Source organism: Rhamphochromis sp. 'chilingali' (assembly GCF_963969265.1).
Source record: "Rhamphochromis sp. 'chilingali' genome assembly, chromosome: 13".
Lineage (NCBI taxonomy): Eukaryota > Metazoa > Chordata > Actinopteri > Cichliformes > Cichlidae > Rhamphochromis > Rhamphochromis sp. 'chilingali'.
Window position 1 is genome coordinate 23,721,505 of NC_137940.1, and position 10,219 is coordinate 23,731,723.

Genomic DNA, 10,219 nt, shown 5'->3' on the forward strand with positions numbered 1-10,219 from the left:
AAACTTAACAGTTATAACTCTAGCTCTAATTTTAGCCAGTGAGTTTATCACTTTTTGATCATTCAGCTTGTCCATTATTGCTGATTAAGTAACTTTTCTTGTGAAACCAGTTGTGGTCCACGTAGGTCTTTAATTAACTGTACTTCTGTTTTCTGATAAGTTGAGCTAATTCCAATTTACCCGCCGGGTCCTGCAAAGGTAGCCCAGGCTGAAAAAACACTGATTATAGAACACAAGAGAATAAATCAAGAAAGCAACGAGCCAGCTGCAGCTCCTGAGCTCAACACATGCTTTGAACCTTTTGCACTTTCAGACTATCGGGACTTAAGGAATGCAACAAAATCCTTTTGGTGTTACAGTTAAGGAAGCGCTGGATTCTTTTATTTGTCAAATTTATAGTCTCTCCCAGTGCAAGTGATGGCCTCATTACTCTGGTATAACACACACAAGAGACAGATGTTGCAGTTGTTGCCACAATTAGACCACACAATCAGTACTGTGCTCTGCTCACACTGCATCAGGGATTGTTGGAACACACTTTTGTGACAAACACAGCTTGCATTAAACAATTGACCCCATTTTTTCCCTCTCTGGAGAGGCCTTTTAAATGGGCTACACTAATAATATTCTGATACATTATATGAAAAGTAACGTTATATACAGTAAATGAATAAAAGCTCACCTTATTCATAGAACATGCCCCACTTATGACATAAAATATATGGAAAGAGGGTCAGTCTCTAAACAAATTAAGAGACGCTGAAATGCAGAAAGAAATCTGACGCAGACCCAGAAACATTGCAGCGACGGTTGTTCTGTGCCACTCATCATCCAAAACTAACCTCTGTCATTTAAAAAGGAAAAAAAAAATGCAACATCTTTACAACTTCTAAGAGATGCAGTAAATCGTGCTTTTATGGGTAATGTGCCCATTAAAGAGTAAAAGCAATCTAAGACGTCAAGACAAATGACAGCTTTTGAGTGCCATCTGCAATCTCGAGCTTCACAAACTCAATTATTCATAATGCATTTATGAAGTCCGCTGAGACTGCGCTGTCATTCCCATTCAAACTAGCGGGGAAATGCAACATAAAGGGACAAGCTCTTTGAGATGACAATGGCCTGTTCGATGGCTCTGGTGTGTTTATGGTGCCACCTGCTGGGAGACAGCCATTTCACTGGGTTTCCTTTACAGGGTGTCAAATAAACTAAACAGGCAAAAACAAAACACATACAAACACACTTTTCTGTAATTACAACTGGAAAGCTTTTATTTATCAAAAGCAAAATCATTTCTCTGGTGGGCAAAGACAAACCTCCATATCAATATGATATAAATCATCAGTCTGTGATCCATCTGAATCTCTAGAATTTGTCAGTACTAGTTAGCGCAGAATGCTCCAAAAAACCCTGCATTGTTGCCCGGGATCAATGTAAGAGTGAAAATCAGAGCGGCTGGGGGTTAACCAGGATGACATTCTCGCCACGGATGAACAGCTGGTTGATGTGGCGCGTATGGACCTTGCCGTACGTCTTGGTTTCTTTCTTCTGGCGAGCCTGTGGACTTTGGACCACGAGCAGTGTTTTGTTTGCATCCTTTTCGGTTTCAGCAGCTCCTGACAGATCTGAGTCTGCTGTCCTGCTGTCTCCTCTCACACCAACGGCAGGAGAAGAAGAACGACTTTCTGGAGTCTCTTTGGGAGAATCTGCAGGCTGCTTCTTCACCGACTCAGCACATTCAGAGGTTTCCTGGAGACTTAGCTTCTCAAAAAGCTGCAGATACAAAGATTTGATCATTCTTAAGATTTTCATCCAACTGAACCACATAAAAGCGCTCCGTGTGCTCTATATGTATATGTAAAAAGACCTTTACAATTTAAGCCAGCAATACTACTGTCAGCTTGCTTGCAAGCATTTAATCAGCAAAGCACAGATAGCTGTTATTATGAAGTAGTCATTAGAAACTAAATGTTTCTAGCTTTCCTTAGAAAATCGAAGGACAAAATTTTACTCGTGTGTGTGTGTGTATATATATATATATATATATATATATATAGAATGAAAACTCATCCATTACCCGTGTAGTGGTGAGGGCTTTCTCATGATAGAAAGCCTCTCCAAACAGAGGCTCTCTGTACGTTTCATCCACATCCACCATCGCCTGACAGCGAGAGATAACCAACGATTAAGATACGAAATTTGCGTAGTTCAAGAATGCCACATGAGATCACTGACCATGTTCCAGAACTTGTCGAAGGCCACGACAAAGCCAGAGCACACTCCCCTCAGACCTTTGAAAGTCCTGACGTGAACTTTGACTCTTATCCTCTCCTCCACGCAGCGGTACAGCTCCCCCAGAGGACTGCCTTTACACACTGAAAACACAAGACAAGCAGGTCGCACAGCTGCTTCTGCCTATTATGATAAATGATACAGGGAATTCAGCTAAAACTGATGCTTCTTTAAAGTAACAAGTAATGCTAAAATTATGAATAAAATATTTTAAAAATGAAATATATATATATGTGTGTGTGTAATGTTGTAATGTGGTTTTCATTTTATTGGGGGCAAAGGGGTTATACGTAAACCACAACTAGGAACCTGCCAACCAAGCCATTCTGCGTCTTTTATTACTCCAGTAGTCCTATTTTACTGGGACATTTTATTTTATTTGTCGGTTTATTTGGGGTAGTCTGTCAGTTCTTAGTGTATTCTAATAAATACAAATATCGTATTCTAGTCCCTCCTAAAGTTTAAAGCGGCTCAGTGAAACTGCCCAGGCGGGACTAGGTCTCCAACACATTACATGATGAGTGTTGAACCTACGGGGCATTCTCGTCAGGACATTTTTCACAGGTTTCTGCCTCCTCTTCCTCCGCGTCGTGCCGCTGCTGCTTTCTCCCTCCTCTGACTCAGATACCGGGTTGTTCACCATGAGTTTCTTCAGCCTCTCGATGCGCTCCAGGTCAACCACGCCTTTCATCGCCTTACGCTGCCTTTTCTCCACGTTCTCCGGTTTAGCTCTCCCGCGGCCGCCCTTCAGAAAGCTCTCGTACTCGGCCACGTTGTTGAAGCACTTGATGTTTGGGATGGGAAGCTGCACTGTCGGTGAGTACAAGGCCAAGAGTGGATCAAATTTATCCGAGCAGACGTCCAGTTTATCTGCGCCATCGTCCTCGGCTTTACTGCCAGCCTCCGGCGCCGAGGCCGGGCTGGAGCAGGGTGCTGACAACGTCTCCTTACTGTCTGAATTTACACTTCTTTTTTCCCTCTCCTCCATGTTCAAAACAACCGAGGAATTCTGGGTATTTTGTCGTGTTTATCAACTGGACTACAAGTCCCATAGCCTCCTAGATGTACAGTATCTAGTTTAGTTTCTATTTAGGCACAAGATGGCGCTAGAAAGCAAATTACTTTCGTAAAATCTTTAAAACTTAAAAAAAAATTCCGCAAAGCATCCAAAAAAATTGAAAATTGAAGCATTATTTTTAAGGTGGCTGAAGAAACGGGAAATTATTTGCGTTTTATTTTAAGTCTACCGTAGCTCCGAAAATTTGTGTTCCGGGTGATTGTAGTTCCTCTACGACACAATTTCTGGGCGGACCGTATACAAACCAACGTGTTTGAATGTGCGGAAGAGAATTATTCTTATTATTTAGATATATTTAGTTTATATATTCTCTAAATAGAGAACTGACATACGTATAACACAGATCATTTTAATAATAACACTTTCCATCATTTGAAGTTATTGAATTTAGTTTTTTATATCATAGTAGTTGTCCGTTTTGACTGAATATTTTCCCACTGTTGACATATAATTTTCGCTCCTTGTGCTTTCTCTTCAGGATCATCCCAATGCTAATTAGTACAGCGAGCAGATTTGGTGTTTCGTGCTGTTCTCTTACACCTTCGGTCCGTCTTTTCTCCAGATCCAGTAACATGGCCAAAAGTAAGTTTGAGTATGTGCGCAACTTCGAAACAGATGACACCTGTCTGCGGAACTGCTACATTGTCGTGAGACTGGATGGTCGCAATTTTCACAAGTGAGTATTCTTCATTTGCGCTAAAACACCAGGAGCTATTTGAATCCAAATTGTTGTTTTGGCGTCTTAATGCATTATGTGTTTCAGGTTTGCAGAGCAGCACAAGTTTGCAAAGCCCAATGACGACAGGGCCTTGGGGCTGATGACAAGGAGTGCACGCTCTGTCATGGAAGAACTGGAGGATATTGTTGTTGCCTATGGCCAAAGTGATGAGTTCAGCTTTGTTTTCAACCGGTCTTCTACCTGGTTCAAAAGAAGAGCCAGGTGCTGATGTTTTACATAATGTTGAATAACATCATTTTCACACAGACATCTTCTAGCATTTTATCTGACTTCATTTTGTCCCCTCTTTTCCTTACAGTAAGCTCATGACCCACGTGGCCTCCCAGTTCTCCTCCTCGTACGTGTTTTACTGGAAGGAGTTTTTTGAGAATCAGCCCCTCCTGTACCCTCCGGGATTTGACGGACGGGTGGTCCTATATCCTAGCAATCGTAACCTTAGAGACTACCTTAGCTGGAGGCAGGCAGACTGTAAGTGCAAATGATGCTCTGAATGGTAAATCACACATTTGGCGTGGTGGAAATATGTCACATTGTGTCTCTGTTTCTTTAAGGTCACATAAATAATTTGTACAACACAGTGTTTTGGATGTTAGTGCAAAGAAAAGGACTCAGCACAACACAGGCAGAGGATCGCTTAAAGGTGAAACACAATTGATTAATGTATTTTTGAGTGTAAACTGGCAGCTGCAAGTGCTTATTAACAGATATAAGTATTTGAAAAAGGTATCATCAAAAAATCATATTAAGGTAATGCCCACATATTTAAGGTTGTAAGCATCGATATGTTAAAGACTGTCGCTTATAGTCAAGGTCATCCACACAGTATTCAAAGTGTACCATGTCCCAAATGACACACTGGCTTCTACCTACCAATAGATTCCAGCAGCATGTTTTGTAGATCCATATCAGCTGATCATGTGTCAGAAAAAAACAACAGTGAATGCTCACATCTCTCAAAATGTGCCATATAAAGGATAATTGATTGCCATACTTGGTGATTTTTTTCTTTCTGGCTACAGATACGTTATGGTAGGTATAAAGCTTTTCAACTACGAGTATCTGGTCTCCTAAACAGCATCAGGAACAAGCTAGTGGCAGTGATGGCTGGTGCTGATATAGTTATGTATTATCTATTACTTGTAAATTAAAAGGTTAATTCAGGGTATTGAATATTGTGAATTAGCCACAGTAAGCAAATCTGCCCTTTTAACATTTCCTAGAAGGAAGGTGAGGTCCCAAAACTATTAGGAAAGGGATTATTTCCATTATTTCCCCACACGCTATAGAAAACTGCCAACCAGAAACAAATAACTCACCAGACCACCAAAAAGCGAGGAAACAGGCGATGAGCCCCCAGTTGGCACAATATGAAAAAGGCATCCCCTTCCCCTGAGTCCCAAGTAGCCATAAGAACAACTTCTTAGTTATGTATTAGTGTTATATTTATTGAACAACAGATTTCCCAAAAATCAGAGTATAAAATGAGTGAGCCAAGACCACAATAACAAACAAGTAGAGCTATCCATCAACACAAACTTACATGACCTGGCAAAAAGTAATAAACCCAAATATATAAGTTTACCTACCCGGACTGTGAAAATGAATAAATTGGTTGATTCGTTAGCTAAGAATGTCTTAATTGTAAAAATTCATCTATCAGTATAATTTCAGTTTAAAAACAAAACAAACATCTTCTCCATTTAATAATATCACTTATATACTTACACAACACTTGGCTTTAGGGGCTGATAAGTTTCAAGGTACTATTTCTGATATTTCATCCGAGTAAACAAAGAGGTTATTTAAAAGATGTAAGCTTTCAGCTACGTCATTGTGAACAATTTATTACTGTGCATTAAAATAGTGTGTACAGGAACAGGTCTGTCACTAGCTATGACAGCTGCTACAGACTGACGCAGCTGTCCTCTGGAAATCACCTCATTCTTGTGGGGGCTGTCTGGAACCAGCTGATGGGTTTTGGGTGGATGTTTAGGCAGCATGAGTTATTTATTTATACCTTATCCAACATTCATGGTTCATAATTCCTACGTAATAATAACAACAACAAATAATAACAAAAAAATGACAGAGTGGTTTACTATTTATTTCTTGTTGATTTTCTTCTAGTTTTAATTCCAAAGTAAAAGAAACAGCCACTATATATAACCAGCGGTTTGGTGGGCGGTGGTGTTCCTGTCATGCTTTTGTTGTAGCTGTTTATAAAACTGTACTATCTAAAGACCATGTGAGGGATTGTGTAGCTACACACCTAAGTTTGGATGTCTCACAGTATTTCTGCCTTTTTCAGGGAACATTGGCTGGAGATAAAAATGAGATCCTCTTCACAGAATTTGGTATCAACTACAACAATGAATCTGCCGTCCACAAGAAAGGTACCACCCTCATCTGGGAAAAGGTGAGGTGCTCAAGAAGGGTTTTAAATCTATTCCCCTATTCCGTGGGCTATCTACTAAACTCAAAGGATAGAAACAAAGTATAGATCCTGTCACGCAATTATCAGTCCGATACCGATACAGGCATTTGTGTCAATACTATTGATATTTTGATCAGTCCACCCACCTCCATTCATCAGGTTAGGTATGCCTCTCAGTGAAGTGCAGGGACACGCTGATCCAATCAGTGCGGTACATGTGCAGCCCTGGACATCCATGGCACGAAATCTATTATTGCTTAATCTAATGTGCATGAATGCCACTTGTCCCTGTAAGAAATTGGACTCAGTCTGCATGGGGGTTCAGTACCTAGTTAATATGTCAGAGTTTTTTGTTGGAATTAACCAGACGAATTGCTCCACCTGCGGCAATGCACCAAATTCTGTGTCAAAAAGTTAGGGCAAAACCTTTTAACAGTTTGAGGTGACGTCAGAACCTGTACATAGAAGTTTGTTGTTGTCCAGAAATTGAATCCAAGGTTTAAAAAAATGCCTAAAAACCTGAATTCTTTTAAATAGCCAGCAGGATCAACTCTTGTGCTTGCATAAATCAATTCCCTTGTTATGAGGTTTCTCATTCACATCACGTAGACATTGCTTAAGATTTGTCTGCCATATTGGACCAGTAGGGAAACGTGTATTCTTCTACTGGTTGGCAGTGGAGTACCTGGAGGTTGCTGGATCTTCCTTGGTGAAATATTTGCAAAGAAGATGCTGCACCCAAAAGCTCATAGTGATTGCTTTGGTTGCTAGCAGGTTTCCAAGGTTGCCTGCGGTTCTTCCTGTTTGTCCACAAGCTTTTGCTAACTACTAGCGTAACAGTAATAACTTGAGAAAGTGTGACGCAAATTGGATAGGGGGAAGATTAGCCTTCAAAGTAAAAGTCGCACCTTTTGAAACTTTGAAAGTCCTACCTTAACATAACACATTGTTTTATTTATTTTTTTAAGTTATTCCCAAATTTCCTGTGAAATAGATGTTAAAGCAGGGTATGCATTTTAGAATGGCTGCCTTATGGTTGATAGATTGCTATTGTATGGTGCAACATCAGTTTTCTTCTCCGTCACATCCACCCCTCGCTAGTTAGATCAGGATTTATAACACCAGTCAAAATGCCTCTCTCTCAAACTCAAAACAGTAGTCCACAAACCAGTGGGCCATGGGTGTGACCATATTTATATAGTCTGTGGTTGTTTTTGCATGTTTAAGCACACTAACGGCTCGCTTTTTCAAATGGTGTCTGTTTTTCTTCTTGTTAGAAGCAGTGAAGTCTGAGATTGAAACATTAAAATCACCACACTGCCTTTTTTCCCCTTTATTGGTATTTCTGTTGTTGTACATGAAAGAGAAATGTCAGCAGCTGCATACACTTTTTTTATTGCACATGACCTCACATTGTGGATGGAGTGTAAGAGAAAAGAGTTCTGCCACTAACATAGCAAGAAGCCATTTTTAGAAATTTCCTTTTCATGTAATAGTAGCAATTCCTTTAATAGGACATTTATTTATGCAGTTAGATGCTCCTTGGTTGTGAAAGGGAAATTTAAACTCACACAAAAACAAAGAAAAGGAAAGAAGAGATTTTCATAGGATCAAATGTATAAATAAATAACAAAGTATAAATCACTGTAATGTGTAGTGTGTCAGGCTGCCACTTGCTGTGGCACTGGATGTAGTCCTGACACTAACTGCAGGAAACGCTGGTTTCATAGAAATTTAAGTTAGGTTGCATCACACTGCACCAGCTCCTCTGAGGGTTTTTTTTTTAAATGCACTCAAAACCAAATCCCACAAAATAATTTTACAGGGTTTAGGTACCGGACTGATTGATTATGTACTGCTTATCTATTCTCCAAATGTTGAACTACTTATATTAATCAATTTTCTCATTTGTCTTATCTAGCGAGATGAGACTGTCATTAAACGCACAAAGCTGCCAAATGGGGAGGAAAAGGACATGCCCGTCACACGTAGCAGGAGGAGGGTAGAGGCCTACCATTGTGACCTTATAGGAGAGCAGTTCTGGGAGGAGCACCCAGACATCCTGGAGGATGACAACTGCTAACCGAACCTTTCCTGTTGAAGGAGAACAACTCTGAACGCATCTGACCTCGGAGGTGGTCGGAAGCGGACCCTTTTAAGCAGCCACTCCAGAGCTACAGCTTTATATTGACTTTGTGTCAAATGACATGTTACCCATGAAGATCCAATGTATTCTTACTTTCATATATAAAAATGTTCCTAATATGTTGGAACTTCCCTTCTTTGACTGCATAATGATGTCTGTCATGTTTAAAGAAAAGCAGATGTGAGTGTTTTAATAGTGTGATATCTATTTACTCCTGCATGTGGCTCTCCTAAGGTTGCCTTTCCTAAAATATGCCCTCATCTGATACCATGAATGACATTTAGAATACTACCAACACTTGATCTTTCAGTACGTTTGACATATTTTCTCTTGGCCTCCTGCTCTTATTACTCAGGGGTATTCAGCATGTGTCAAATCTATTTTACCTTAAAATTCTAATCCTTGAGTTTTAATACTACTTCTGCAAAGCATTCCCTTGCAGTGTCCAGTAAGAAAAGAAATAAGCAGAGTAAAGCAGAAATCAATACCTTGACAGGAACTCACGGCCTTGTCTTGAAGCCAGCTTACCATTTAGAGACGTGAATGGGCTGCACTGTCATCGGAGCTAAGAATACCTCACACACCCTGCATACACTTTATCCTTGACATGTGCGCTGTGGGGTAGTTATCATCACACTTATAAATGACCGGCTCAGTATGAATGGCTGCTGGAAGCCTAAACTAGTAGGAGCCTACTGTATGTTGTTACTTTAGGTGGACTCGGTTGCAGTTGATATTTTTGGTTCTGTGACCTTGTTAAAAGCATTTAGCTGTACTGTATTTTATGTAATTAGAATTTAACTTTCTAAGCACAGATGTGGAGCAAATTCTAATACGGAGGCCTTTTTGTTTCAAATATACAGCGGTCATTATCTAGAATGACTTCATGAACAATTATATACAGATACAGTTATATAGTAATTAAAATATCAGCATATACTATATTATACTGTATGTTACTTTAATAACATATATAATCTGCCTGCCTGAGTCATTGGCAAACAGTCCGCCCAGTGGTTCAGCGTGTGGCCTAGAAAGTTCAGATAGCAGAACATGTTAGAACAAGTGGTGCAGTTATTTAAAGACAGCATATGCAATGCCAAACATTTACTCGCAGGTCTACTAAGTTAGACAATAAATTCAGGAGTGACCTAAATTGTAAGCTTGTGTTTATTTGGGTTTTTTTTTGGTTAGTCCTTCAGTTCTGATAAGGTTACTAAGCTACTGGTAAAATGGCCAGATGGTGTGTGATAACGCCAACTAAATTTAAAACACAGTCATTAGGTCATTTAAAAAGGAAAACACACACAGCCACTGGACCCATGTGGGTATTTTATGGCATTTTTCAAAAGGTCTAGTAGCTCATTGTCCAGACTATCCTTTACTTATAACACTGAAAGCTTTTTTTTTTTAATTAACTGAAAAACAAAAGAAATTTCTGTATTGCATAGTGAAAAAAATCTAACTTTTGTCATTTAATGGTTTATTTATTACCTAATTACTTTGGTGTAGTATGAATGGTAATCAGAG

The 10,219-nt window shown here is 39.7% G+C and overlaps 2 protein-coding genes across 4 annotated transcripts; one reads left to right on the plus strand and one right to left on the minus strand.

Annotated features, from left to right (window-relative positions):
• Window positions 1-1,236: 1,236 nt before the first annotated feature.
• Window positions 1,237-3,317, minus strand: lsm11 (LSM11, U7 small nuclear RNA associated). Its single transcript, XM_080900211.1, has 4 exons — window positions 2,827-3,317; window positions 2,236-2,375; window positions 2,078-2,161; window positions 1,237-1,773 (listed from the first exon to the last, which is right to left on the minus strand). The coding sequence occupies exons 1-4, from the start codon at window positions 3,278-3,280 to the stop codon at window positions 1,447-1,449; spliced, it is 1,005 nt and encodes a 334-aa protein (XP_080756337.1). The 5' UTR covers window positions 3,281-3,317; the 3' UTR covers window positions 1,237-1,446.
• On the plus strand, window positions 2,978-9,874 carry thg1l (tRNA-histidine guanylyltransferase 1-like). Of its 3 annotated transcripts, none has more exons than XM_080900214.1 (7): window positions 2,978-3,108; window positions 3,933-4,046; window positions 4,134-4,310; window positions 4,408-4,577; window positions 4,661-4,749; window positions 6,418-6,525; window positions 8,465-9,874. In XM_080900214.1, the coding sequence occupies exons 2-7, from the start codon at window positions 3,943-3,945 to the stop codon at window positions 8,624-8,626; spliced, it is 810 nt and encodes a 269-aa protein (XP_080756340.1). In that variant the 5' UTR covers window positions 2,978-3,108; window positions 3,933-3,942; the 3' UTR covers window positions 8,627-9,874. The 3 variants fall into 3 exon arrangements, with proteins under 3 accessions (XP_080756340.1, XP_080756338.1, XP_080756339.1); XM_080900212.1 differs by lacking the exon at window positions 2,978-3,108 and adding an exon at window positions 3,564-3,629 and having other exon boundaries at window positions 3,849-4,046; window positions 8,465-9,868; XM_080900213.1 differs by lacking the exon at window positions 2,978-3,108 and adding an exon at window positions 3,598-3,629.
• Window positions 9,875-10,219: the final 345 nt, after the last annotated feature.

Excerpts from the sequence above, each read along its gene's own strand:
- thg1l (XM_080900212.1), top strand. Across the intron at positions 4,311-4,407 it reads TGGTTCAAAAGAAGAGCCAG|TAAGCTCATGACCCACGTGG; the intron begins GTGCTGATGTTT and ends TTTTCCTTACAG. Across the intron at positions 4,750-6,417 it reads AGGCAGAGGATCGCTTAAAG|GGAACATTGGCTGGAGATAA; the intron begins GTGAAACACAAT and ends TGCCTTTTTCAG.
- lsm11 (XM_080900211.1), bottom strand. The coding sequence starts at position 3,280 with ATGGAGGAGAGGGAAAAAAGAAGTGTAAATTCAGACAGTAAGGAGACG. Across the intron at positions 2,376-2,826 it reads TGTCCTGACGAGAATGCCCC|TGTGTAAAGGCAGTCCTCTG; the intron begins GTAGGTTCAACA and ends TTGTGTTTTCAG. Across the intron at positions 2,162-2,235 it reads TCGACAAGTTCTGGAACATG|GCGATGGTGGATGTGGATGA; the intron begins GTCAGTGATCTC and ends TCTCGCTGTCAG.